At 40.1% G+C, this 27,467-nt stretch overlaps 1 protein-coding gene across 1 annotated transcript in view; it reads right to left on the bottom strand.

Annotated features, from left to right (window-relative positions):
* TMEM135 (transmembrane protein 135) overlaps window positions 1-26,777 on the bottom strand; it is a 158,594-nt gene extending 131,817 nt beyond the window's left edge. Inside the window, exons 1-3 of the mRNA XM_040055997.2 lie at window positions 26,593-26,777; window positions 16,408-16,535; window positions 10,967-11,059 (exon numbers count right to left, since the gene is read on the bottom strand). Coding sequence (XP_039911931.1) covers window positions 10,967-11,059; window positions 16,408-16,535; window positions 26,593-26,733 — 362 coding nt within the window. The 5' untranslated portion in view covers window positions 26,734-26,777. The remainder of the gene's footprint in view (window positions 1-10,966; window positions 11,060-16,407; window positions 16,536-26,592) is intronic.
* Window positions 26,778-27,467: the final 690 nt, after the last annotated feature.

Raw genomic sequence — 27,467 nt, 5'->3', positions numbered from 1 at the left:
TTTTCTTTCACCATCGCCTCCCTCTTCCTTCTCTCCTGGTTTCTCTATGGTATCTACAGAGCAAAAACAAACGCTGACCTACAGAGGGGAAAAAACCTCTTAATTAAAGTGTGATTTAACCTCACAAGATTCTGTGAAGAGATAAAAAGATTCCAAAAAGCTTATTAGTATTATAGCATGACTGACTGGAAGATAACAGAGGAAAAACAAATTAATCAAACCTCAGGAAAAGAAATGAAGGATTTGGGGATTTTTTAAATTATTCACATTCTTGGTACAGAAGGTCTATCTAGTGTTAAGTAAGGCCCCAAATAACAATTTCTTTGGACTGTTGATAGTAACACCAAGCTGTTTTTAATCAGCTCAGTCAATCACAAAGAAAACACTCAGTTCTTTCTGGGCATGGGCTGCTTGGCCACTCTGTCTGGAAGGTATGAGCATAGGGCACAAAAGCAAATACTTTTGAACAAGACTGCTTTGGAGACTCTCAGCAGCAGCAGGTCATTGTTTAATGTATTCTCTTGGCAATCACTACCACTCCAAAGCAAAATAGGACACGATGGACAGAACAGTTAATAAAAATTAGGAAGAGCAGGACAGGGCATGGAAAAAATTCAGAGTTGAAAATATGTCCAGTATTCCTGGCCTTGGACACACTCAGGGTATTTTGAGAGTGAGAAGGCAGAAGGGAGAAAAAATTTGGCATATAAGCTCACAGTTGACAGCTTGGGGCTGTCCCAATACTAGCTGAAAATTATCCAGTATTTGACCTATTCTTCTCAACCTCTACCCCTTCCCAAGTTAAGAGCACTTCAACCACACCCTGCATATCCCAAATCCAGCTCACAGCAGCTCAACAAGAAGCAGCTCCAGAGGCTTCCCAAGAAGCCCCTTGGAATGGCTGGCCTTCCCTTTCCAATTCATATTCTGTGGACAGTTTGAGATAACCCATTTCACAACACAAGCTTTTTGATAAGTTACGCAAGTCATCAGTTATTTCATCTATTTCAAAAGACTTAAGCAGCCTGATACTGTTTTTCTAATCTGTCACACTAATAGCTACTGTAGTATGTGCATGTTTAGAACTAATTTTCTCTTTAGGCTCATAATGTTTTAATGTTACATTTGTGATTGGATTACACTATTACAAAGCACCTGAAGCAATTTGTAAAAAAGCTAATTTGACAAATAATCTAACTCAAACAATAACTATTGCAGCTTTCCACATGGTGTGACTAACTTCTAAATACCCTTATATTCAGCAACAGCAGACTAGCACTTCCAAGGGAAGGGTTGTATGGAGTTAGACTTGTCAACATACAGTGACATTCGCTTTTTTCCTCCCCTTTGGACCCTCTAATGACAGCCTATTAAGTCGTTTTAAAAACAGGCTTTAAATCCAGTTAGGAACTATTAATTTAATCACTCAGAAGACAGATGAATGCTATTAAAACTGTGCCTACGTCCGTAATGGGGGTGCCACAAGGGGTCCAAAGGAACGGCAGTGTCAGAAATCATTGTGAACCCTCTCTAGAAAGGCAGGCAAACCACACTAAAAGTTTGACTGAGTGTCATTCCAACACATCCCTCTTGACTGAGAAGCCAGTTTCTGGCAGGACATCAGTACTGGATGATGAACTGTGCCAGATACTACAGACAGACATTAATGAGATATTTCACCTACCGAAGACAGAAATAAGCTATTGCCAAGTCCAGTTTGAACCTATTATTTTTTGGCATTAAGTTCAAACATCCAAACTGCCAACGGTTGATAGTAGAATGCTTCTGCTAGTTCCTCAGTCCGTTGCTCACGAGGAATGAGTAACAGACACTGAAGAGCTTAAAAGGAAAAGCATACCACTACAGCAGCAAGATGGAGCCCATATAAATTCTTTCACGTAGACCAAATCATGCTGTACTACCAGACAGTCCATATTGTTTCAGTCTTTCACAAAGCTGGAGCAGTCTGGATTGCGATGACAGGTACTGGCCCAAATTCATGAGACCTGTTTAATGCTTGCCTTTAATACCACAGACACAGTTTGTTCCTGCTTCTTAGACAGACTGTCTTTAGGAGAAGGTTTTAATGGCATACACTTACTTTATCAAGAAAAGATTCAGCCTGGGGTGGAGGTCATCAGATTACAAGAAACACTACAACACGTAGTGTTTTATTCCTTCACCAAAGGAAATAAAAACACAGCATTTTCTGTCCCAGGATGTGGAGGGGAGAGGGCAGGAAGGGGAAGTAAGATGTTTGACCTAAGAATACTGCTGTAATCTTTGCCACAGAAAAGCTTTGCGTGATTAAATACAGAAAACCATTACCATTCTAAGTCTCTACCTTCACACTTTTCCTGCTGCAGGAGCTAACAATGACCTTAGTTCCTTGTGAACAACGACGCTCCAGAAAAGTCAATTTTTTTACAGAGGGTTTATAGGTGTGGAACATGGAGGCATGGAAACAAATACTTCAGCTGCTCTCATCTATCATATCTAGAAACCATATCTTACAAGCACACCGGAGGAACACAGCACTGAAAAGCTCCCTCCAAGGCTTCCAGTCATTGCACTAGAGGCATGCTAGGCATGGATGGTATCTTGCCAGGTAAATGTCCGCACTCAAGCCAGCTCACCTAAGCAGCATCTGAAGTTTATTCTATCCTAGCAGAGTATTTATTATTCCCCCTCTGGGAGCTACATGTTACACACAAGCATTCAGACACGGAAGATGTATTAAGTGTTTGCCTAAGCCAAGGAAGTCCAAATGAGTGTGTCCTGGATGCCAGTGCTGAGCAGACAGGACAGAGTAATTAATCCACTGTTTGTGCCATTTGAATCCAAGTCAGACTCACAGAACAGTCCAGCAGCAGTCTGAATTTTAACATTTTATCTGTCAGCATTTCAACAGAACTCTAAGTTTTACAAATTTTTGTGGGTTTTTTTATGGTTAATGATGAAAAACAGAATACAGAATTATACTACTACGCAGATGACTATAAATTTTCAGCCTACAAAGTGAACATTTCAGAAACAGATTTGCCAAAAGGGGTTCTTGAAATAATTTTTTTAAAAATTCAAACTTTAACTATAATCAAGTCTCAGTCACTCGTGGAGCCACGCAGAAAGAGAAGAAGGTATCTGCACAATCACGTGGGATTTACCACAGCTTGCTGCACGACCTTAGCACTGCCCTTTGCTCACCCAGGCTGGCCCCATGTGCACTGACAGAGTAGGACAGAGTTTAATGAGTGCTGCCTGAGATGTCTTTACATTCATGAAGCAGCCACATGGCTGGTGCTGTGCCTAAGCTGGTAAATCCTTCTGAAACTCAAGAGATCTGAAGACCACTAAGCAATTGCAACCAAATAGTCCTGCACGATCCATCTCAGCCCTGACTCTAAAAACACAAAGAGAAAATAAACCCAGTCTCAACAGACCCATCCAGATGTTGCTATGCATTCTGCACCATCTCCAGAATCACAGGCATATATTTCACATGGGATCTTCCAGTATTCTTCCCTGTCTGCCTGTGTTATCCTAGAAAATGGACTGTCAACTACAAAGCTGTAGCTGCTCTCCTGCTCTTCATCTTGCGCATGATTTCAGTTACCTACCACACAAGAAAGCTGAACCAATTTTTTTCCTGCATTCAAATGCTGCAGCCTGAATGTTAAACTTGGTTGCTAAATACTTATGCAGAAACAGCAGTTTTTCAGAATCCTGAATTGTTTATAACCTGGTCTGACTGACTGTATGCTTAGGAAACTGTAGTCACTGATTCCCAATAAACCTTCTTGCTCTGCTCACAAGTACAGAATTCACTTTGCCAAACTTTCATCCTCTCAAGTGGATGAAATCTGGTTTAAGACAGTTATCTAGATTGTAATGAGACACAGAATGGTGAATCATGCATGACTGGAAAGAAATGACCGCTATGAAATAGAAACACAAATTTAAGATAGTTAGGAAAGTCTAAGTGTTGAGTGCAACCCCTTCTTTTATCCAGAAAGTATAAGGATTATACCTCTACCTTACATGCATACACAGAATCACAAGGAGTAAAGGGCAGGAATGAAAGATAGACTTCCTGTAGGAATAATTAAGACCACCATATGGGAGAGATCTTTCTCACAGAGCAAACCAAGCGGTTCCCACAGTTCATATAAATGAAGCAAATTTTACTCTGCAGCTTCTTTTACAAGTGGAGCAGTTTATACCTTGCCAGTAACACAGCATCTCTCTATGACTCTCAGAGGACATCCTTTTCCTTCACACACGACAGCCTCACAATATGGCTACAATTCAAATTACAGCATTTCCCTCATCCACTAGGTGGGTGACCTGGTCACAGAAGGACATCAAATAAGTTAAACAGGACTTGCTCTGTGTGAACTCATGTTAACTGCACCTGGTGATCACATTGTTCCTTTAAACACCTTTCAGTATTACCAAGAATAATCTTCAGAATGTTTCCAGGAACTGAGGTTAGACCAACAGGGTCTTCCCTCAGACCCTTCAGTACACAGAGTAACACTGACAGGGGTCCTGTTGTAACACCCAATAGCTCCTTCAGAACTCTGGCATAAATCCCATCAGGTCCCATGGACTTAAGAACATCCAGCTGATACAACTGCCTCCTTACAATTTAAGTGTCTGCAAATGGACTGTACTGATACATGTGATCCTCCAGATCAAACAACTGAGCAACCCAAGGTCTATCAATACTATTACAGATGGAAGAAAAACAGTCTCTGCTCTTTCTACATCAGTATTAGTTGGGTGACCAGTTCAACAAGTGTCAGTGTGTTTTCTTTAGACTTTTCCTTGGTATTAATGTACTTTAAAAATCTGACTGTTGTCAGATACAGCAGTGATCAGTCTTGACTCTAATTGAGTTTTTGGCCTTTCAGATCTTCTCCCTGCATATGAAAACCACAGCTCTGTACTTTTTCTGTGATGCCTGACCTGCTTCCAGAGATCATACAGTTTCCTTTTCCTCTTGAGCTCCATGAGGAGTTCACTGTTCAGCCAAACTGGTCTTCTGGCCCACTTGCTCGACTTACAACACACTGGAATTGGCTGCTCCTGCACTTAGAAAAGGCAGTTCTTAAAAACTGACTCTATTAATATTAAATAATTAACTGAACAGTTAAAAAAACTCCAGAAACTGTTTCTAGGATTAACACATGATGCAATAATAGTATGACAAACAGAAAACTCTGAATATATCAACAAAGTTATGACTGTCAAGGATATACCTTAGCGAGAGCATCAGTTCTTCTAGTGTAAAATACTAGTCTGTCACAGGCTTTTTCCATGAAAAATACTCCCAAGAGCTGCCTATCCTGAGCTGCCTGCCATTTACAATGTTGCCATCATCACAGCATCTTCCAGACTGACTTCTGCACTCCCAGCCTTGAATGATCCATCAGTTTTCATTTCTTCTGATAACTGTTAAAGCAATCTCTTTTTGTGGAAGGTGTCCCTGTCTGTGCCAGAGGTGTTGGAACTAGACGAGCCTTTTAGGTTCCTTCCTATCCAGAACATTTTATGAGATGGTTCTATAACTACAGCACAGTAGCAGCCCTCAAAGTATGCAGCAAAACATGCTCAAATGCTTATGCACTGTTACTATAAAAACATAAATCCTCAAACACTGGCTCTCACCAAGGCAGTTGCCGAAGTACAATGGAATTTAACATATTTGGGGTTAGAAACAGAAAACTTTCCCAGCAACTTCTACAGCCTGGCTTGATATTCTACAGCAATAATCACTCTAGAGGAGTACAATTCCAAAAAAACTGTTTCCCTACTAGCTCTCCTTACCAGATTACACCACAAAATACTCATGTCAGTGATCCCAACTCAAGAGTTTTTTCACTACAATGCAAAGAATATGCAAAAAACCACCCCTCAACACAGTTTGTTTTCTCAATTTCTTATCTGTAGCAAGTACAACTAAAGCTTTCAAAAACACTTGCTGTGTTAAAAGAGTTTGTTCACTTGTTTTGATTATTCACTCCACCAAAATAGTTATTTATCTGTTTCCATAAAATATGTCAAACTGAATAACCACAAAACATTTTTGAGATAGGAGACTGTCACCTCAAGTCTAAATATACTAGACTATATTATAAAGTAAATATACTTTATATATTATAAAGAAACATATATCAACACATTTGTATTTGAATGTTACAAAGTTACAAAATTCATGTATTTCTTTACAGTGTATAGTTTTTACCATTAGTGTGCAGCCATATTCCTCCTTTATAATGTATTCAGACTAATGGCATTTATCCAAGCAAATAATCCTAAGAGCATTGAATGTTTCATCAGAACAAATATACAATGTAAAAATTCCACATTGTTCTTGCACAAATGTTTCTGACCTTTTCCAAGCAATACTTTTGTTTCCAAGAACACTAAATATATGTGTGCATATATAGGTGTCCTCTATAACACACACTGTTGCACTGCTTTACTTTTTAAATGCATTTGTTTTAAATATTTTTTAAGAGTCCAGTACTGATTTATTTTTTTTTATAAAAAACACCCAAAGTTTTCAACTAAAAACATATTACAAATAGTTGCCCAGAGCAAGATTTTACAACCAAATTATAAAAGCCCTAAATCTCAAGTTTTATAATGCCATCAGTGACAGAGCCATAACTGCAGCGACGAGACAGGCGCCGCTATAATGTTAACAGCCAGTATGTAAACATTAATGCAGCCTGAGGGGGCAGCAGGGGCAACCCCAGAAGTGGCCCTTCGCAAACACCACAGAAATTTTAGGTGCTTGTAGTTAAACTTTCTCTGGCTTAATTAATTACGAAAGGCAGGGGGAAAACAAAACAGCCAGGCAGCAAGACAATTAATTTCATCAAAACTGGAATTGTGTCCTCTCTTAAACCTTTATAGTTCTTGAAATTCATTAGGACGATTTCTTGAGCAATGGTACAATAAAATGAAGTTTGCCATTCAGCTACTAGCAAAGCGCAAAGGGTTTTGAAATATTCAGCACGTTTACAAAACACTTAAGAGAACAACACCTTTTTTTTTCCTAGAAAGTAATCACAGAGGTCTTAAATACAGGCTCTCCACCAAGCTATGGGACTTCTCTGTCTTAGAAGTGCGCAAGGTACAACTGATCTAGTCAGGCTTCCAGTAACACGCTGGCTGCAGCCAAGTCCCAAATCCCATTTCAACACCTTGATTCACAATAATTTTAACAAGTATATTCAGTTGCTTCCTTACTTTCTAACAGTTTTGGTATTCCTAGAAAAAAGCAGTGCTATGTCTTTCGGTCCAAGCCACGTATCTTCTCCTTACCAAATGTTCAATTCTTGGTGATAGCATTTAATAGATGTTGAAAGAAATGTAACTTGGAATTACAAACAGAAGCCAAAATACATAAGCAAAATAGTCTTTTTTAGAGATGATAAATAAAATTGCTCCTTATCGCCAGTTGGAAACAACACCTGTAGGAGTTAACAAGGATTGTACGGTTAAAAAATTCCATACAAAGGTTAATAAAAAGAATGCAATGATTTCCCAAGGAAGCTCAATGAAATGCATGGAACTGATTAATCTCTATTTTTGAGGAGGCAATAACACAATTTTTAATGTCTACCACTACAAAACTGAATTCTGTGACAAAACAATTGCATATTTTTCAACAGAAGATGTAAAACAGGTAAAACTGCAAAGAACAGTATATTCTTTAAAGTATAATCATGCAACTGCACCTATTAGAAGCTTGTTTACTTATTATTATATAACCATAGCTATTATGACAATATAAACATAAAGAATGATTAAAATACTGACAATTAAAACAAATTAGAACCAGCAAAAATGCTTCCTCTTAACCCTAATCCACAAAGCTTGAGAGCACCAGAAAAAGGGAAAAATTCTGAGTTCCTCTTACTGGAGTAAGGGACGAAAGGCACAGAATACGTGTTTGCAATCAGCAGATTCATAAACTCCATGTTTATGTATCCACATCCAATTCTTATCTAAGAAATAATTTGTATCAAAACATTACTTAATAATGTGAGCAGTTCTCTTATGATAATCTCACAAAACATTTATGGATACAAAAAATTTAACAAGTGTTTTTATTCCTCATCCCTTTCCACAGACCCTGATAAACCAGTTTTCAGAGACAGGACAACTATATTTTATGGTCATCAAACAGAATACACATGGACACATTAATGTGTCATTTATATCTTTATAGACCTGTAGGAGCATAATATAGTGCAGAGCATTTCCTGAGTCTGTTTGAAGTTTCTATGCAATGTCACCTCCTCTCCCTACTGCCAGTGTCCTGCAAATCTCTAATTGCATATTATACAGATAGAAACTACAATCAAACCAATTCTGTAACACATTAGAAAACATGTTCCTCCTCAGGATTATAATGCACCTAGCCAAACTATCAATCTCTTTTTCTCACTCTTCCCTATGAATTACACACTACAAGGCTGGCACACATGAACAGCAACACTTGGAAGAAAATCTGATTTATAAGCCTGCTGTTCCCAAGTTCAGGACTGACAGGGACACTGTGCAAGCAAATGCCAGTGAAGTACTTAAAATAGGGTATCCACTTGGGAAGAGATTAAGTGATTAAGTTCAATGTTGCTGGCAGCTGCTAGTAGCGATTTGAAGGGCTAGAGATAAGTTTATGAACTCAAATCAGGACTGTTTCCCACTTCTCTGATTTTTCACTACAATTTGTTCTAAACTGCTCAGCAGATAACTGAAAATGACCCTGTGTCTCTATGTGAAACGTCAGTTTCCTAAGGGACTGTGTGCCTATTAAAATTTGATTTTGCCTGTAACAGAAGCTAATAGGCAAACAGATGTGAAATCAGAAAGTCGTATTTCACTGTCAGCAGCAGCATTTTGCACACTATACATAGTTGCCAACTGAGAACATACCAAACAACTTTGCATTTTAAAAAAACCTTAACTTTCAAATATCTTTTGACATCCTTTAATGATTTTTTTTTCATTAAGAACAATGACCCCACATTTTCATACATGCGTTATACTACAATACCAACATTTCCTTCTTTCCTTTAACTGATCCAACATAATGTGAATTTTAGGCAAAATATCTTAAATAACACATGGATTCTGACAGAAAGGGGAATAACCCTACAGGAATTAAGTATTACAGCATCATTCACTGCATACGTGCTGTACCAATCTTCTTTTGTCATTTCCAGATACCTCTATTTCAACTCCCATTTCTTTCAAACTTCAGATGCTAAATAGAATCCTCTTAAGATGTCAGAGCTTTCATACATTGCCACAAACAAGTCTAGAAAAATCCATTTAATATAAAATTTGCCTACTCTTTTTGTTACTCTTAAAAGGTGTACCTTTGCAACTTCCTGATAGATGTTTTGCTGTTATACAAAAACCTTGTACAGCTTTGGGCTCATAAGCAGTTTCAACTGTCCACTCACAAATATTCTGAAAGCTACAAGAAGGTCACAGATTGACAACAAGCCTGATTTCTTCCTCTTTAACATTATCTAGAAACATTAGAAGTCTGGGACAGAAAAGCCTGACATTGTAACAAGTCTGTAGGAAAAGTTAAGCCAGTGTTATCACTGATCAAAGGGAGAAAATGCATTCGCTCTCACCCTAAAACGATACTCTGATGAAAATAGCAGTGCTGGAGTCTAAGTAAGTAGACAAAGTTCTACTAAAATGTATCCAATCTCTTAAAATGTAATTACAGCAAGATAAAAATCGGTCAGCTAGAGAGAAGAAGAAAAAAACAATTAACTTATTTGGTAACTTGATTACTATTTTCTCTATAGTTACATAAAAGAATGTGATTTAGAAGTGCTCCCATATTTCCAGAACCTCTTACACATCCTAAATCCTCAAAAACAATGGCTAATGCATTCTTTTAAAAGGACAGAACTCTGACATACATAAAACCTGGCATGGGATTTGCTTACTCCACAGCTGAAGTTCAGGAATGGAGCATGACAGTGAGTCAAAAACAATGATACATATATGCCATTATTTTTAAATGACTGCTTAAGGAAGTTTCAGACTTTCACAGTAATCAAAACTGCATTCACACCACCGCTACTACCTCCTTCACTATCTTTTTAAAAAGAGTAATCCTGTACTTTACCCTTCTCATACCTTCTCTTCTTTAAATTAAACTTACTAAGCAGATGCCGAAAGCATCTCACACCATAGTAAATTAAGAAAGTAATGTTAACTCACACTATTTATACAAACTATCAACATAATTTGAATATCAAACAATAAAACCTTACAAGCCAGGATTTCACCTGCCACCTTCCTGGGCCCATTGCAAATGGCAGCTTTGGGCTATCCTTGGACTACCTGGAGCTTTCTTCCCCCTCTCTAATGCTTCCATAATAGACTTACCTCTGAGAAATGAACTTCAGCACCTCTCCTTAAGTGAAAGGCTTTGCTTTCTGTACTGTTACATTCCACCCAATCTGAGTTATTTCAACTCACCCAGAGTTTTCTCCATATCATCCTATAATTCCTCCATCTTAACTAATGTCATGCTAACTCAAGTCATCAGCATTCTCCTTCTCTGTGACTAATTGTAAATATTGCTCAAATATAATTTAAAAAACAAGCAAGAACAAAACCATAGTTTCATTAGGAAGCTCTAAGCAACCAACCTTTATCAGGCAATCCTGAGCAATGCAATTGCACATTAAACAAGACAAACAAACAAACCACAAACATGAAACTCAACATTCGTAAAGTGTTTTTGCACTGCAGCTTTCTAGTTTTAAATTTAAGGTTGCGAAAGACACTATTTTAGATGAACTGTATTTCCAGCACTCTGAAATAAGCCCACTGATTTGTCAACTGTCAATCATCAAATGACCAAAACAAGAAACATTATTATATTAAGCTAAAAATCCATAAACACAAACCCTACCTGCTTTTTCTTTCGATGAGAATAGCCATGTAAGAAGCAGGTAAAGCTGCACCAAAGCCAGGAGACCAAAAGTAGAATTTTCCAAGTATCTTCCTGAAAAAGTAATTTATATACATATTACACACAAATGGAACATTCATGCACAACACCATAGTTTATCTGTATTATAAAATTACAAACTATTTATTAATTTTGTTGTCTTACATTAATCTGTACTTACTAATAAACACTACTCGTTGTATTTTCACAGTAGGATAATTCTCAGAGGAGTTTCCAAAGTGCTTCATATAACATTAAATACCTGAAACACTTCATTAATGTATTCATTTCATTTAAATGGCTACTTCTCTTTCAGAAAATCAGTGTTTTCCAAGACATATTTTTGAGAAGCTGCAGATACTAATTACAGAAAAATCTTCTAAAAGACCTTATAGCCACTCATCTCTTTGCTACTTGTCCAAATACAAGTAGGATGTTGAGGAAGATCTGCCTTGTGGAACATAGCGATGTAGTCAGGTGAGACAGAAATCAAATAACTATAATACACGCCACACTCCAAACAGGCAATCCACTGATGCTAAAAACAGGAAAATGCATATTTACACTAAGCCAAGGAATCAGTCTGTGCATTACAAGTGGAAACAACAGTGAATTCCCAGTCCTATTAAGCTGGGAAATCTCTCATTTCTGGCAGCTAGATCTGGATTTCTTTTAGAGTCCACACAATTTCAACTATCAAAATTCCTTCAACAATAAGAGTTAAAAAAACAAAAAAAGAGTTACCCAAATGGCAATATCTAAGAAAACCTTTCTATAAATTGGTTACTATAAAAAGAAGAAAGCAAAACTTCATGTCAGACACAAGGTCACCCACCACGTTTGATCTGTCCAAGAGACCTGCACCTTCAAACTTATTCAAGCTGATCACAGGCAAACAAGAGTCAGAGAGTTGTGACATTTGGAAGCATGGCAATAAACATACTTCAATTATACCAATGCTGCTCAGCTGACAAACACTATCAGTGAGAAAACAAAGCATTACAATGGAGTCTACTCTCCTAAAAACACAGCAAACAAAATGGCAAACACACATGGTAGAAGAGAACACTTTCTTCGACAAAATTTCATGTTGACAACACAGAAGATAGAACAAAGATAATTAATCAACACCATCTGATTAGCTCACTTTCATTCTTGCCGTCAAAGGCATAAGCAGCCTCATTTCATACTCCTGCAAAAATAACATTAGCAGCCAGCAATGCCAGCTTATGTTCGTAAGCGAAAAGAGAGCCAGTGTATCAGCAGCAAGTGATGTAATGGCAATTACACACACTGCTCATTCCCACGGCTGCAAAAGGATAATTTCTCAGGATGACAATGCCAAATGCTGCAGGAGCTAAAGTTCATTATTAGGACTCTCTCGGAAAGTAATTACTGTATGAAGTTTCAGAGAAGTCATTTTAAGCATCTTAATAAGTATGAACACATCTTACCAGACACACCTGTTAAGTAACAGAACAAATGCCTTTTCTGTGGGAAAGAAACAGTAATTTGTTCTTTTGGCATGGTTTAGAATCCTTTTACAAATGCTTGCATGTTTGGTTTGACAAGATTTCGGAAACAACAGTAACACATTCTACATAATAGTGGAAATAAAAATGTAGAGTCACTAACTGAAGCATTTAAACTTCTCCTAAAGTAAATGAAAATTAGGTTTTGTTATTACTTGCATGATTATTTTCACATGTCCATTGGGTAGAAATTGGAGGAAGAACTAGGAGTTCTTTCAGGTCATGCATCTAATTCCTCAATCTACATGCTTTACATGGACAAACTTAATTACTCTAGTTGATATGACCATAGGGAAAAAGCAGAACCAAGTCTCTGTGAGGTTTTACAGGTAATTGAACCATAAACTAAAAATCAGACCTTCCATTTAACAGATGCAATGCCTGTCAACACAGGAACCCAGCACTTCCATCTGAAGCCCAGACAGATGTAGTCTTCTGGATCTCACCAGCGGAAGAGATTACAACCCCCAGCTGGACTGTCACACATCTGTAACAGAGATCATCACTCTCACTGCTCTGCCAACAGAGCAGCTTGTACATAGACCCTAATTCACCACACACAAAAAAAAAATAGGATCTAAAAATAAAAAAAAGGCAGTCAAGTTAGCTTGGCAATCTCTCCTAAAACAAGAACATCTACCCACTGCCTAAGCCATTGCTGACATGGGATTTAGATATTTTTGAAATTTTATCTACCTTTGAAATGATGAGAGTATCAAACAATGCCTGAAATTATTTTAATTCCACATTCTTGCCTAAAGTTTTACATCCTTGAGAATATTTGCATCAGGTTCAATGTTAGTAGTTTTTCCTAGCTGAAAGAAACAAACTAATATAAATATGAGTTAACATGTCCAGCTATAAACCCTCACTTGATTGCTGTGGTCTAGAACTCCAGGAGGGTAAGAGCAATCAACTGCATGGGGCTTGCTGGACAATTCTGCTTCTGACTACTGCTGCTGCTATAATAAACCTTTCAAGCAAAAACAGATATAAAACTGCAGCATATATCCTATTGTACAAATCTATCACATCCAATCTCTCATCACTATCTAGATGGAGAGCATCTAGGTCTTCACAGTCTCAAACAACCTCTTTCTATGACTGCATATCAAGTCCAGAAATATTCAGGCCAGTTACACAGACACAGAGGCACTGGTATTTCTTTGATGGTTTAAAATGTTTCTGGCCTAGATAATCATGTACCAAGGAAGTACACTGAACATAGAGCAGTAAATCAAAACAAATCAAAACTTCAATCAAAACATTAAAAAATAAATATTAAAAAGGACATATATTGGTTAAAAATAAAGGACTGAAGTCTCACATTTCCATCCCCCATCAACCACCCAGGAGCAGGTGAGAGAAGCAAGCTTTTATGGCTCAAGCTGCAAGACAAGTATGCTAAATACAAGATATTAAATATATTTCAAGTGAATGACTTTCCAACATTATGATCTTAGGAAAAACTCTTAAAAAGGCATACAAAGCCCAGTTTGTAAAGGTGACGTATTCATTCAGCTTCCTGGTGAGGTCTCATTTTTTTCTCCAAACACCACTCACCCAGCTCCTTGACCATATTTAAGTACTGAAGTGACTTGTTCAAAGAACCTACACACAATGATCCTTCCTGATAAACAACAGCTAGTTTAAGAGCCTGTCCCTGAGTAAGGACAGAGCTGCTTTTTTACTTTGCACTTCAGCAAATTTCGTAAGTGACTTTAATCAACAGATCTTTCTGAAATGGATGAGAGTTAATTCTGGATTTCTGTGCCCTAAATAACCTTATATAATCTCTCATATTAGTGTTCAGTCCCTTTTACGGATTCCTTAGGTATATCCAAAACAAAGGACATAACAGGAACTTCAGTGGCAACTTCTTTCTACTATGCAAACCAATTATTTATGCCTTGTTTTGTTCCACACATATTAGCTACTTACTAATCATTTACTAATTGCTGGAAGACAGAGGACCTTTCTTCTTGACAAGTCCTAGCAAGCACTCTTGTCAAAGGCACTTGGGAATTCACGGACAATGCACCAAGTAGATCATCACCGGGTATGTACTCATTCTTCAAAGGACAAGAGTTTGGGAAGTACTCCTCTGATAATCATGTCATCCATTGCTTTCTGAAATGTCATTTAATAGCTCTTACATATCCTAATCACTTAATTGCTGAGGCTCTGAATTTCATTTTAGACAGAAAAGCTGCAAAATTTTCCCTATAGCTGGATATTCATGTACTTCAACAGGCACCATTTCCGTGGCTGCCTTAAACACTCGTTTTGCCCCTATTAGTGATTTCAGTTCACCAGTTTCAACCAGCACCCTAGCCAACAACTTTTTACTTACAGGTGGTGGGCAGTGTGCAGAGACTCTGCCAGCAAGGATTCTGCTGCAGCTGTTTACTCCTCACAGGCATCTCTTTGCAAGAGAAAAAGCACAGACACCTCCCAAGATGCTGGCTGGTTACTGCGCAGCACAGCTGTACCAACGGCAGGGTAAACACTTACATGAGTCCCCTGTCACATTTAATCACTGGAATTGTCCTTTACGTGGTTCTCACCTAGATCAACCCAAACAATGTTTCAAGGAGACCTGGAGGACACCTGGGCTAGGCAGCATTTCTGTTCCCCACTCTGCACCCGGCCCTGCTGTTCTGGAGGGGGAAACAGCTTTAGACAGCTACGCTCAACAGAGGTGAAAGTGACGCCGTGCCAACTGGCTGCAAGACACTAATCTCTTACCTACTTCACTGACTGGCACAGGCACAGATCTGCTAGATGGCCAATATCCTGTGAAAGAGGAACTGCTGAAAGCCACACCAGCCTAATTTAGAGAACAGCATGTAACTACAGCACTGGAGTAAAGCACTGCAGATTTACAGGCAAACGCATGGCAGAATAAGGAAGAGCATTCTGTAGTTCAGAGGAATAAAGATAAATAGATATTAATGCAACCTGGATTGTTAGAAAACATCATATTCTTTAGAATTCATTACTTATAGATTCACTTTGAACTTTGAGAATTATTTACTGGGAAAGCATTCCGTGGCTCCTCAGTCAGCTCCTCTTCTTCTCTGCCTTCTCCCCCAGCTTTGAAGGAAAGTTTAGAGGCCTCTAAACAGATTTAGAAGTAGGGCATAAGGGGGTTATCTTTTAGAGGGGCTGTTCAAGTGTGCTGTAAGTTAACTTTCAAACATTCATAGCTGCTGTGGGCTTTATATGTCTAAACATCTCTTACAATAATGCGTAATTATATTAAAAAAAGTAATTTTTAATTTTTAACTATCCTGATAGTTACTTGAAATATATGCTGGAAACAGAATACAGATGTGTCCTTTATGCTCATTTTTCAGAGTTAGTCTGTATCTTACAGAATCCCAGAGGCTGTGCTGGGATTTCCTTCATTTATGACCATAGGGAAAAGTACAAACTTGGATGTCTGGAAAAGTTCAGTATAATTAAAAGTTATCACAGCCTCTGCATCAGGAAAATAGAAACAAATTTCAAATTACATGAATTTTTTCAAGAAAATAAACATTAGGCCTTTTAATTCCCCTCTAGAATCTATTTGAATTTCCTGCAACAATGTGTTTTGAATCCATAAAACAGAGAAAAAGAAGCAAAGTGGATTCCTTGACTTGTTTACTCATTTAAAAGACTACAAAAATGAGAATAAAGTAACTTTTAAAAAGCAAAGTTTCATATTCAAATGGTAAAACCAGAAATCAAGATGATTGCTGTAGCTTTTCTTATTTCAAAATATTACAAACAAGCCTATTACAAAAAGAGACAAAGTATTATACAAATTCAAAAGTCACATAAAAATAGCTCTACTGTGTTACATTTTTAGGACAGTATACCAACCTTAAAATGCAAAAGCAAGCAATATACAAGGTCCCATTTGCTGTCAGAAAGGAAGTCGACTGCAAGATCTCAGGTAGCAGTTTGTACAAATAATAGTCGAGTTTTCGTTTCCTGAGAATAGCTGCAACCTGAGGGAGAAGGGAAGACAAAAATCAGGGGACAAGCTTTAATTCAGTTAGGCACTTTTTGCACATCATAAAGAAAAAGGAAAATGGAAAATGAGGCATGCCCACTTAAACAGTAAAGCCAAGCCTCTTAAACTTTATGAGCACCACAAAGATATCCTTTGAACTTGTTCCAGCTGTTACAATATTTATACCAAGAAATACACAAAGCAATATGAAATGGGAAGTATAGGAGGAATTTTTATTACCTTGTTACCACTGACCATAATTGTCAGAAACATTGTTTGCCAGATATCAAAACTTTTAAGATGTGATATATCTACAGAGTTTTGTCTTCCAGACAATTGGACAATCACACAATTATGGTCAGAGTATCACTAAAGTAATCCAAATACAAGCCTTACACAGTGTCTGTGATGATGTATTTTTAAAGGTTTTCTACTCCAATTAAATAACTGCAAGTCCTCAAAAAATGTTCACCATCTGCTGGTAGAGCAACATATTTTATAGAATTCGTACACTATTTAAAAAACTGCCTATAGCAGAAAATAGGCCCAATCCAAAAAATAGACCCTCATTTTGTTCAGTTTAATGCATGCCCCAAGTATTATAAAGAATAGATTATTTAATGACTCAAACAGTAAAGGTCCTCAAACGTTTTGTCAACATCAATTCTGCAATTAGCTAACAGGAAGGTGTAGCAAACCAGGCTTGTCTCAGAGGTATCCAGGGCTAAGACAAGAGGCAACAGACAAGCTCAAGTATGGGAAACTGGTTAGAACTAAAGAAAAAGTTTTCATTTGAGGGTGGCTGAATATTGGAGGAGGTTACCGAAAATGATTGTGGACTCTCCACACCTGGAGACCCCTGAAACTTAACTAGGAAAGTCCTCAAGCAACCTCAGGGCCCCCCAAGGTCCCTTCAGCCTGGGTGCTCTCACAACTCCACAAAAGTATACTTTGATTTACTGTCAGACAAATTCTATCCTTTTTTTCGTTCTACTAGCATTATTATCTTTATCTGCACCAATCTCCCAAGGAGTCTCAAAACTGGTTGGAGTTTTTGGTCAATGCTTAGAGAAGTTCCAAACAGAGCAAGCTGCATATTGCTAGTGCTGATGAGAAAAAAAGAAATATCCTGTAAAATCCACATTGCAAACACATCTCAAAGTCTCAGCTGGGAGAGGGAGAGATTCTTCCCAAAGGTTGTCCACTGAATAGCCAACAGATATTCTAGAATTAAAGATGGGCTGAGGATCTACTAAAACTAACCACGGGAAAGTCCTGCCAAAATCTTTTTTCCAAAATGAAGCTTGAACTAAGGATTAAGAAGAAATCCATGCATGAACAGACCTCTGAAAACAGATTTACATCCTACTTAATCAAGTGTCAAGACTGCTTTAAGCGTAATGGATTAGGCAATAATGCAATCCAGATAATCTCTGTGCTGAAGTCCTGACGAAGCCTAAATGCCAGATAACTAGCTGCTACTCACTCAGCTATTTCTAGCATATTGTAGGAAGGATATGAACAGTGGAACAAAATAACCTTTTTTTTGTTTGTTTCAAGAACACAGCACTTACACCTAACTGTGAAGCCTTGCTCCCTCAGACCAAAGTGTAAGAAGTGCAACATGGAAAGATTGGTATCTTATAAATAAATGTCAAATAAAATTCGACTTATTTCTGTAATGTCTAATCTAATACTTTAGATTAATGTAAATTTCTGCTTTCCCTTCTCTTTACTATCCTGCTCCCAAATAAAAAACAGAAAAGAACCAGAAACAATAATATGCAAATCATTCCAAAGGAAATTGCTCACACTAATTGAAAGAGAAGTATGTGTGAGAGCAGGAGAGTTTCACGCACACTTGCCAAAAATAAAATAAAATAAAATAAAATAAATAAATAAAAAGAAGCTTACAAAAGCTTAAATTTTCTAACTGCTTTATAGACATCAATGAAGCTAAATATGGTGTAGGGCTGAAAGCAGGCAAGAGCAGACTATAGAGTTCTCCTACTACCAGTGATGTGATTACATGGAAAAAATAACAGATATTTCTGGATATCATTTTGCTGTCCCTACCAGTTCCACAGATTTCAAAAAAGTATTATTAAAGTGCAGAAAGATCATGAAATCTGATGTCAGAACTCAGCAGTTCACGGCTCCCTCTGGGATACACTTCAGTCAAGTCAGCTGGGAGGACACTGTGATGAAAACCAAATTCTTACAATAAATGCACTGCTCAAGGCTTAGCAGTGGATGTCAGTAGCAGAAAGAATGGAAGGAGAGTGCATCAGGACATCCAGTAGGTACTTCCTTGGCAAAATAATAATCTCCAAGAAGATGCTAACAGATGTATTGAGGGGAAGGGAAAAAAAAAGGAAGGGGGGAAAAAAAAAAAAAAAAAAAAAAAAGCCTGGTCAGTATTAATAAAGAAAAAGACAGAAAATATATTATCTAGCATTAACTATAGAATTCACACAACAGTATTTTGACTCTCCAACACAAAAAATGTTAATTATAAAAAAATCAGTCCACCAGTTTCAGGATACCTCAGTTTGTGGAATATCATTACTCAAGTCCTTGTTCTTTTTTAATTTAGTCTTTCTATAAAAATGTTAAGATCTACAGATCTAAAAAAATCAGAATTTATTTATTGTGTCCTGACCATGGAAAGAATATACGCAATTCCAACGCCACCACTGAACCACAGCTACATAGCCCAGTGCAGGATTTGAGCTAGGCTATTGGTGTTCCAGCAGAAAAGGAACACGAGACTCCAACCCAAGCTTTGCCACGATCTGAGGCATCAGCCAGGCCCGATTATTTTCATGATGTGTCATGTAACGCCTACAAGTATTCATCATCCAACCACAATAACCTCAGCTTCACCTCCAGTATCCTCAATCCTCACCTATATCCCTGAACTACGGATTCCACAAGAGGCACTGCACACAAAGGATGGCTTGACTTAATGAATGTACTAATTGCCTGACCAACGTACCGTCGGACAGGTTACACAGCAGGCTGAAAACACCACAGGCTCTGTGCCAGCTCTGCGGTCATGTGTACAACATCGTTGTCTCTCCCTCCTTAACCATATCCTAAGTCTGTACAAAATGTATGACTTCAGGGACTACCTCTCCATCAAAATTTGGTGCAATCAGACAACACATATTACACCGTCTGACGGAAAATGGTAACGAGCCCTACCATCTCTCATTCCTTCACAATATCCAGCTGAAATCAGCCACATCATATTTTATTAAAGAAAAAGAGGAAAAGAAAATAAGAAATTGTTTTAAAAACCCTATAGAAATATGCAGACGCTCAGCCAAATCTTCAGGAACGCAGAGTTCAACAGCACTTATAAGCACAACTATCTGACATGTTGAGGCACCTTTAAAATGCAAATTTAGAGATTACCAATAAAACTGTGCACATGGTTTATACAATCCATGTGCTGCAAGTCATTAAAAACCCAAGGAAAAGTTTATAAATTAAGTTGCACGCTAAAAGCAAAGCAACCCCCAGTATTTAAAATAGTTAAGAAAATACCTCCAATTACTCAAATGGCAGGCAGAGCAACAAACAGATGTCAGATTTCTTTCATAATTATGTTCAATTGTTTATATGTTCTTTTAGAATCATTTGCATTTTTTTACACATTTTACAACATTACTTCTTTGTTTTATAAAAATTATTTTAAGTGCTTTGGAGTAACTGAATGTCAAAATGCCCTCAGGTAATACTTGGGTTTTTGAAAGACACTTGTCAGCAATTTGTTTAGCGTGCATCCTCTGAAACACTTAGATTTGTTTTTCTTCCATTAGCTTGTCCCTTCCTGATTTCACTGATTACAAAACCTGGCTTCCAGATTATTCAACTTCGTAACTCAGTTCCTGCAATACTCTGAGGAAGAAGAATGTGTGCCTCCTGCTCTCTGAGCTGCCCTGTCTCATGTGAGATGTTATATGAGGATCACCATTAGTCAGTTGAGTTGTTTTGATTTGGATGTTTTAAAATTTTCCATATCACTCAACCAACTAAAAAAAGAAACAAACAGTACTCATGTATTCTTCGCACGACAAATAAATCACCTTCAAGCCTGGAATGACTCTCATCCCATGACAACTTATCTTTACTATTTGTTTTCCTTCTACTGAAATGAGTTGGAGACTATATTTCACTCCCCTTAAAATGTCTAACTCAGCATAATTTTTAAGGATTGACCTCCTACCCTGAAATTCTTGCACTCTACTATAGAGCTGTACCAACTTAAGAGGACAGATTTATTCCCTGATAAACGGTTCCTGCTAGTTCTCAGTATTTGTAGTGTCTTTACCAAGATCTTTGCTCAGTCAGTCAAGGCTGAGGCTTTCTCTGATTCCCAGCATTACCGTGATGCAGGTTCCTGGTTACCCCTTGCATCTTTGAGCAAAAATTTTTCACTTCACCTAAATTCATTACATGATTCTTCTTAAATTCTCAGCATCTCAGCAAAAGAATACTTTTGTTTATTTTCAATTTATGAAAGAATTTTTATATCATGGCCCGAAAGCCACCTGAACAGGGGGGAATGATCACAGCCTGGAATGAAGTCACAGATTCTTACTTTAGTAATATTTAGGCTAATTTTAGTCATATTTAACCCAGCTTCCAGAAGAATCTAAAGGCAAGAAAACAGTGACCTATATGCCACTCATAACATAGCAGAGAGACACAGGACACCGCACAGTACTAAGCTGAACAGATATCCAAAAGAAGGCAACCACATACCACCGTCACAGTAACTCTAGGTACTGGATCGGATAGAAAAAAGATTACTCACAGCCTAACCCAGAGATCCAAGCTGGCATCCAGAAGCATATTCCACACTAACACTATCATCCTCCCTAGTCTCCCCATTCTACTTCTAGACACACAAATTTTAGCAGCACAAACAAGGAAAAATCACATCTTAGTATACTCAACAACTCTAGAGTATTTTAGAATACAATCTGGGCAGTACAGCCCTCCTGAACACCTCAGAAAGATGATAAATGACAACTCTATCTATGCTGGCAGATATGAGAGGATCCACTTTAGTGTGAGCTGGCTCCCCACCTTTGCTCAGGACCAGTTCAAACAGTTCTCTCAAGGGAAGCTGCAGGCAAAGCCAGCCTGCAGCAGCACAGCTATTGTGCACCATCCATCCTTGGGAACAACCTCTGGCCCAATCCTACAGCAATGTGCATACAGCCAGAAAGTGATATGAGTCTCACACCTCACCTTGATCTTTGGCAGGTGATTCTGTCTCACTTATAGCTGTTTTCAAAATAATTCATTAGCACAAAAGCTGCTCTTGCTGTTGCTGACTCCAGTCAAATAGTGATTTAGCTGTGAAGTGACCTGCCAGCTGCCACAGGCAGCTTGCACTGCAGCTCCCCGGCCCATGCTGTACTCTTACGAACGTCTCTGCCACTGATAGTGTAGAGGAAAAGAAAAACACCTTATATTTATACAATAGCTGATAGCATTCATGTCTCTGAGAATATGATGTGCAATGCCATCCTATTCCTAGAAATGTTACAGAATAAAGAATGTAGATTAAGACATAGAATACTGATATTGATGGGTCAAATAGGGTTCAGGAAGACAACAGCACCAGAATCCTAAGCAGAAAAAAAAACCCCCTTCTGACACAGAAAGAGAAAGAAGCAATTGACATCTAAGAACCTGAAAGGTTCTTTTAGGCAAAGGAAGAAGCAGATATGGCACAAGTATGACGAAATATTAGAAGCTAAACCAAAATGAGAATCAAAAGTAAGAAAATGAACAAGAAAAGATTATGAGAAGAAATTCGGAAGAAAAAAATCAATAAAACAGAGCAAGTGCTGAGGATCATTAAAATCTGTACTGAAGCAGCAGACCCTGGTTACATCTGTTCTGAAGAGTTGGCTGAACCATCCCCCAGCGCAGAGGACATCTGAAACAGACCTGCTGGCACCCACACTGCCAGGCCCGCTGCTCATCTCCTCTGTGCCAGCAGATCTGTGTGGGAGAGGTGTCTGGAGTCAGAGGCAGGAGTGAGCCAGGAGTCAGCTTGGCCCAGCACTCAGGCCGTGCTCTGGCTGTGCCCTTTAGCAGCAGCAAGGAAGGGCAGCACATAGAGGGTAGGAAGGGGCTGGTGCTGGGAAGGAAGGGCAGGAGATGTAGGCAGGAAGAGGAACACCTGTGTTTGAAAGGGAAAGTGGCCGCACAGAAGTCAGGCTGGAAAGTGAGGGAGGGAGCCCGCCTTAATTAGGTGAAGAGAGTAGATAATCAGACTAAGAGAAAGGACAGGTGAATGGCATGACTGACTCCTGCCATCCCACAGGCAAAAGGTTAGGAGAATAAATTCTAGATTAGCTACTACAAAGTAGCAAACAAACAATTTTCATCTTGTTTAGATTAGGTGAAAATGTCACCTGATCAGATTATCTCTGATACTCCTAAAAATGACAAAGCGCATTAATCTACTGTGCACTATCAGCAAACAAATGCCTAAAACTTACAAATCCCCAGGAAATAGAGGACTTCGCCCTAATGCATGTGATGAATAGCACTTTACCCACGTGAAATCAACAGGATCTTGGGAAATGAAAGCTGAGACGACTCAAAACTACTATTCCAGTCTTTTCCCAGCTTCATGCAATTTCCCTGGTAAATCATTCTCTTCTCCTCACTTCTGTGAATTTCTAGAAGTCTGATTTCTTCAGCTTTGAAAATTACAAGATGATACTTTTCTATTACTAATGTGAAAACAGATCGAAGAAAGTACAGCAAATTTTAAGGAAGGACTTTTTCACTGAAGTTTCAAGATATCAAGGCAAAGAGTTTTCAAAAAGTGTAATTACAAGGTTTATGAAAGACTGTTTAGGCGCTCTTCTGCAGATATAAGCCAAGCCACATGCTAAGCCACTTTCTTTTTTGTTTTTAAGTGGGTCTCATAAGACTTGCATATGGGGACATTTGGTTTGTGAAAACACGAGCAGCCTTAATTACAAAACCAGCATTCCTGTCAGCCACTTCATATGGGGAGGGACAATTCAATTTGGATGTGAAGCCTATTTTCACTAAAGCAATCCATTTGTACTAGAGCAAAAATAATAGTGCAAGTATGGTGTGTCAAGGCTATATTTTTCCCAACTAAAATAATACTCAAGCACAATTACTAAAAAGAGAAGAAAAAAAAAAAACAACAAACTAAACAAAGAGTACAGCACGACTTAAAAGCAAAGACTCTATGCAGCCATTTACTGACAGCCAATATTTCACTTACTGACACCACTTAACTCAGCTCCATCAGTCTCCCACAGACCAAAGAGAAACAAAGCATTTAAGAGATGTGGGGTGAAGCTGTTATGAGTTTGGACTCTGGATTGCAACTGTCCCTATCCATGTTCTCTCAGAGAACCACCTCTGGTTATTTATTCTCCTCTATTCATTCTCATTCATTTCTACACAAGCCTTTGTGAAAAGAAACTCTTTCATGTCCTTTCCTTAGTTATTAGCTTGTAGCAACAGGAAGAACAATCAGAAGCCATTTTACAGGCTTGATGTAGAAAAATGAAGTGCATTTTTTGTTGCTGAGCTCTACAAAGGGCCAGGACTAAGTACAACCAGAAACGTTCTGAACACACACCAATATAAAGACAAAATAACTTAAGTCCATCCCCTTATGGGAACCTGAACACTTCTGCTGTCCGACTGTGGTATTTCATTTACAAATAAAAGGTTTTCAAGCACAGCTATAAGTCCAGGAAAGAATGAATCTTGTAATGACTCTCTTAACTCAAGACTGTTCTTTCCCTGCCAAGCTACTTAATGCGCAAAGCTTCTGCTTCCTCCTCTGCAGTCCACACTGCATCCTTTTCCTCTTTACCTTACACTGGTTCTGGTGCTCACCAAATCCTGCTCAAAAACCCAATTCAATTCATTACTGTATCTGAAAATTACCCCAGCTAAAACCAGGGTAAATAATCCCTTCTGGGTTAGCTCATGGAGAGATGAGGCCCAAAATCACACAAAGAAAAAGCACAGCTACGTGTCTGGGAGCAGAGACTGGCAAGTGCTTCCTCTCTCTTTAGACAGCAGCAAGATCCAAGAGCAGCTCAGCTTTAGATTACTCTGGCAGATCAAGTTAAACACTATCAACAAAAACCTAAGAGAAACCAAACCAAACTGCAAAGAAGCCAGTGTAAAAAGTAAGGCAGAGGTTTGACAACACAGGACATTAGTTGAGAAGATTCCCACCTCACCCCGAGTTTGTGACAAGATGTAACTGTTTATGGGGCCACAGTGCAAAACAGATCAGGAAAATATTTTGCATTTTTAGGGGTTTTTTTTTCTTTTCAAATAAATAAAAAGTGGGAGCTTTCCCCCTAACCCGTGACTGTACAACTGAGTGAACCATAACAGAGCTATGAGCAGGAAAATCCCTTGACCAGGTTTGGCTGGTGGGGAATTTTGATTTAATTACAGAACTGCTTTATCTTTAGCCAGGCCTAAAAGATGACCACTACACCTCTCATGGCTCACTTCAGAAGCTCTACTGGTACAAGTATTTATGCTCTTACAGACCAAATTAGACCAGAAGACAGATTCAGAGAAAACAGTATTGGGTAAAGGAAGAGAAGAGCTAATGTTCTCTGTATTAGTTCCATGATAGACAAGTCCTTAGGTTCACACTGTAACCAGTTACTATTTTACCATATAAATGGATGTCATCACAATTTTCACTCAAGAAACCCTTCAATGGGAGCTTTATTGAATTATGTCAGGATGCTGCCGTCCCGCACCTTTCCTTCTCTTTCTAACATAGCTCGATAATTTTGTTGCACCACTACTGGTGCAGGCTCGATGACTTGTGCTTCTTTCTGTCAAGTTAGCCTGGGGGTGGCTCAGTGGCCAGCTCACCCCTCCATCCCCAGGCACCACCATGGGAGCAGCACGGAGGTGGGGACAGAAGCGCTCACCTGCAGCAACTCCAGCTTAGGTTGGCTCTCAGGTTATGTTTACACAGACGATGCAAACACATCCCAGCTCTTCTATCTACACCCTAATTTGCTGGAAGCATGCCAGCGGCAACTGAAGTGATGTGACCAAGTCTAACTGCACACTCAGGCTAAAATACCTCACCTGTAGGATACTCTCTGAATACTCAGACTCCTTTAGCCTCGATGCACTTTTTTTGGTCTTGCTTCATTATGCAATAGAATCTCCTTGATCTTAAGGCACTGATTAGGAAGGTGTCATCAACACATGTGCATTACACTTGCTACTGCCAAAGACACAATGCTAGCCTCCCAGGCAAACACTAAGGCTTTTTATTCAGCTGTCATAGGTATTGAAAGGTGAGGAAAACACGATGTTCAGGCTGTGCCTATGCCCTTCTACCCACCAGCACCAACCCTCTCACTGTATGTTATGCCTCCAGAGGCCACCACCCCCTATGTGTTTCCTCTGCCCTACTTGGCCCAGATTCAACGTATTCTCCCTGTCCTGCCTTTCCCCTCTCAAACACCAGGCTCTCCCCACCACGAAACCCTCCAGCCCTTAAACCAAACGGCCCCACCACCATCCCTCTCCTCCCCAGCACCAGACTCCACACCAAAACACACAATTTGCGGTTCTTCCCTTCACCCCAGGGTCAGGCCCCCTTGACTGGTCTCCTGCCCTTTGCCTCCGATCATAACCCTCTCTCCCGACCCTAGACGACCCTCCCTTCTTTAATATGCCTTATGTCCTTCCCCACCGCCCCCAGCCAGACTCCCCTCGCCGTGGCACCACTTGTGTCCTCCCCAAAAACACCCCTATACACCTCCTCCTCCGTTCAGGCCAGGCTCCCACCATGTCCTTAATAGCCCACTTCCACCCCAGGCCAGGCTCCCCCCGCTGCGCCCCGGTATCCACCCAAAACCAAGGCCAGGCTCCCCCCTCTCTGATACCCCTCCTGCCCTTGTCCTCTCAGGCCAACCCCCCCCCCCCCCCCCCCCTTAGGCCGGGCTGCCGCACATTCACACGCACACACCCACCAGGTAGAGGGTGCCGTAGATGCGGAGGGACTCTGCCAGGGCGCTCTGGGTGACGTGCAGCACAGCCCAGGAGCACTGCGGGTGCCAGGTGTGCCCGATCTCATAGCAGCTGTGGGGGATGGACTTGCTCAGCGCCGCCATCTTTGCAGCGCGCGCGCGGAGGGGAGGGGACGGGAGGGGGCGCGGGGCGCGCGCGGCCGCCGCGTCACCGCCGGTGCCGGGGGAAGAGGTCGCGCGGGGCGCTGCGCGCGCCGGGGTTACTCGCGGGCACAGCCGCTCTTCCCACGCCCCCCGCCCCGCGCGCGCGCCGCTCGCGTGAGGCCCGCAGCCAATCCGCGGCCGCCGGGGAGCGGCCGGAGCCGGGGGTGGCGCGAGCAGCGGCGCGGGGGGGGGGGCGGCGACGATGAGGGCGTGTGTCCCCCGTGTGTCCCCGGTGTGTCCCCGGTGTGTCCCCGGTGTGTCCCCGGTGTGTCCCCCGTGTGTCCCCCGTGCTCTTGGGTGTCCCGTGTGCGTGTCCCGTGTGTGCTGTATGTTCCGCGTCTGTCCCGAACGTGTCCCGCGTGTGTCCCCCCCTTTGTGTGTCCTGTGTGTGTCCCGTGTCCTGTCCCCGACCCGTCGCGGCACGGGCACCTGTGTGCCTGTGCGAAGCTATGTTTCTGCACTTGGTGTGGTCAGAATCGCATCTGTACGGATTTGGGGATGTCTGCGGCGAGAGCCGCTCGCACGACTCGGCTGATTCTCGTCGTGGGTGGTGAGAGGTTTCAGTGTGGGGCAAGGAGCGTGCGCTGCGCTCAGAATTAAAGGTCATCTCGCAGTCTGCTCGCCGCCTGTGACGGCAGAGACATCTCCGCCAGCTCTCTCCACCCGTGCAGCCC

This window comes from Hirundo rustica, chromosome 2 (genome assembly GCF_015227805.2).
Source record: "Hirundo rustica isolate bHirRus1 chromosome 2, bHirRus1.pri.v3, whole genome shotgun sequence".
Lineage (NCBI taxonomy): Eukaryota > Metazoa > Chordata > Aves > Passeriformes > Hirundinidae > Hirundo > Hirundo rustica.
The sequence above is the reverse complement of the archived record's forward strand: the minus strand, read 5'-3'. Positions and strand labels throughout refer to the sequence as shown.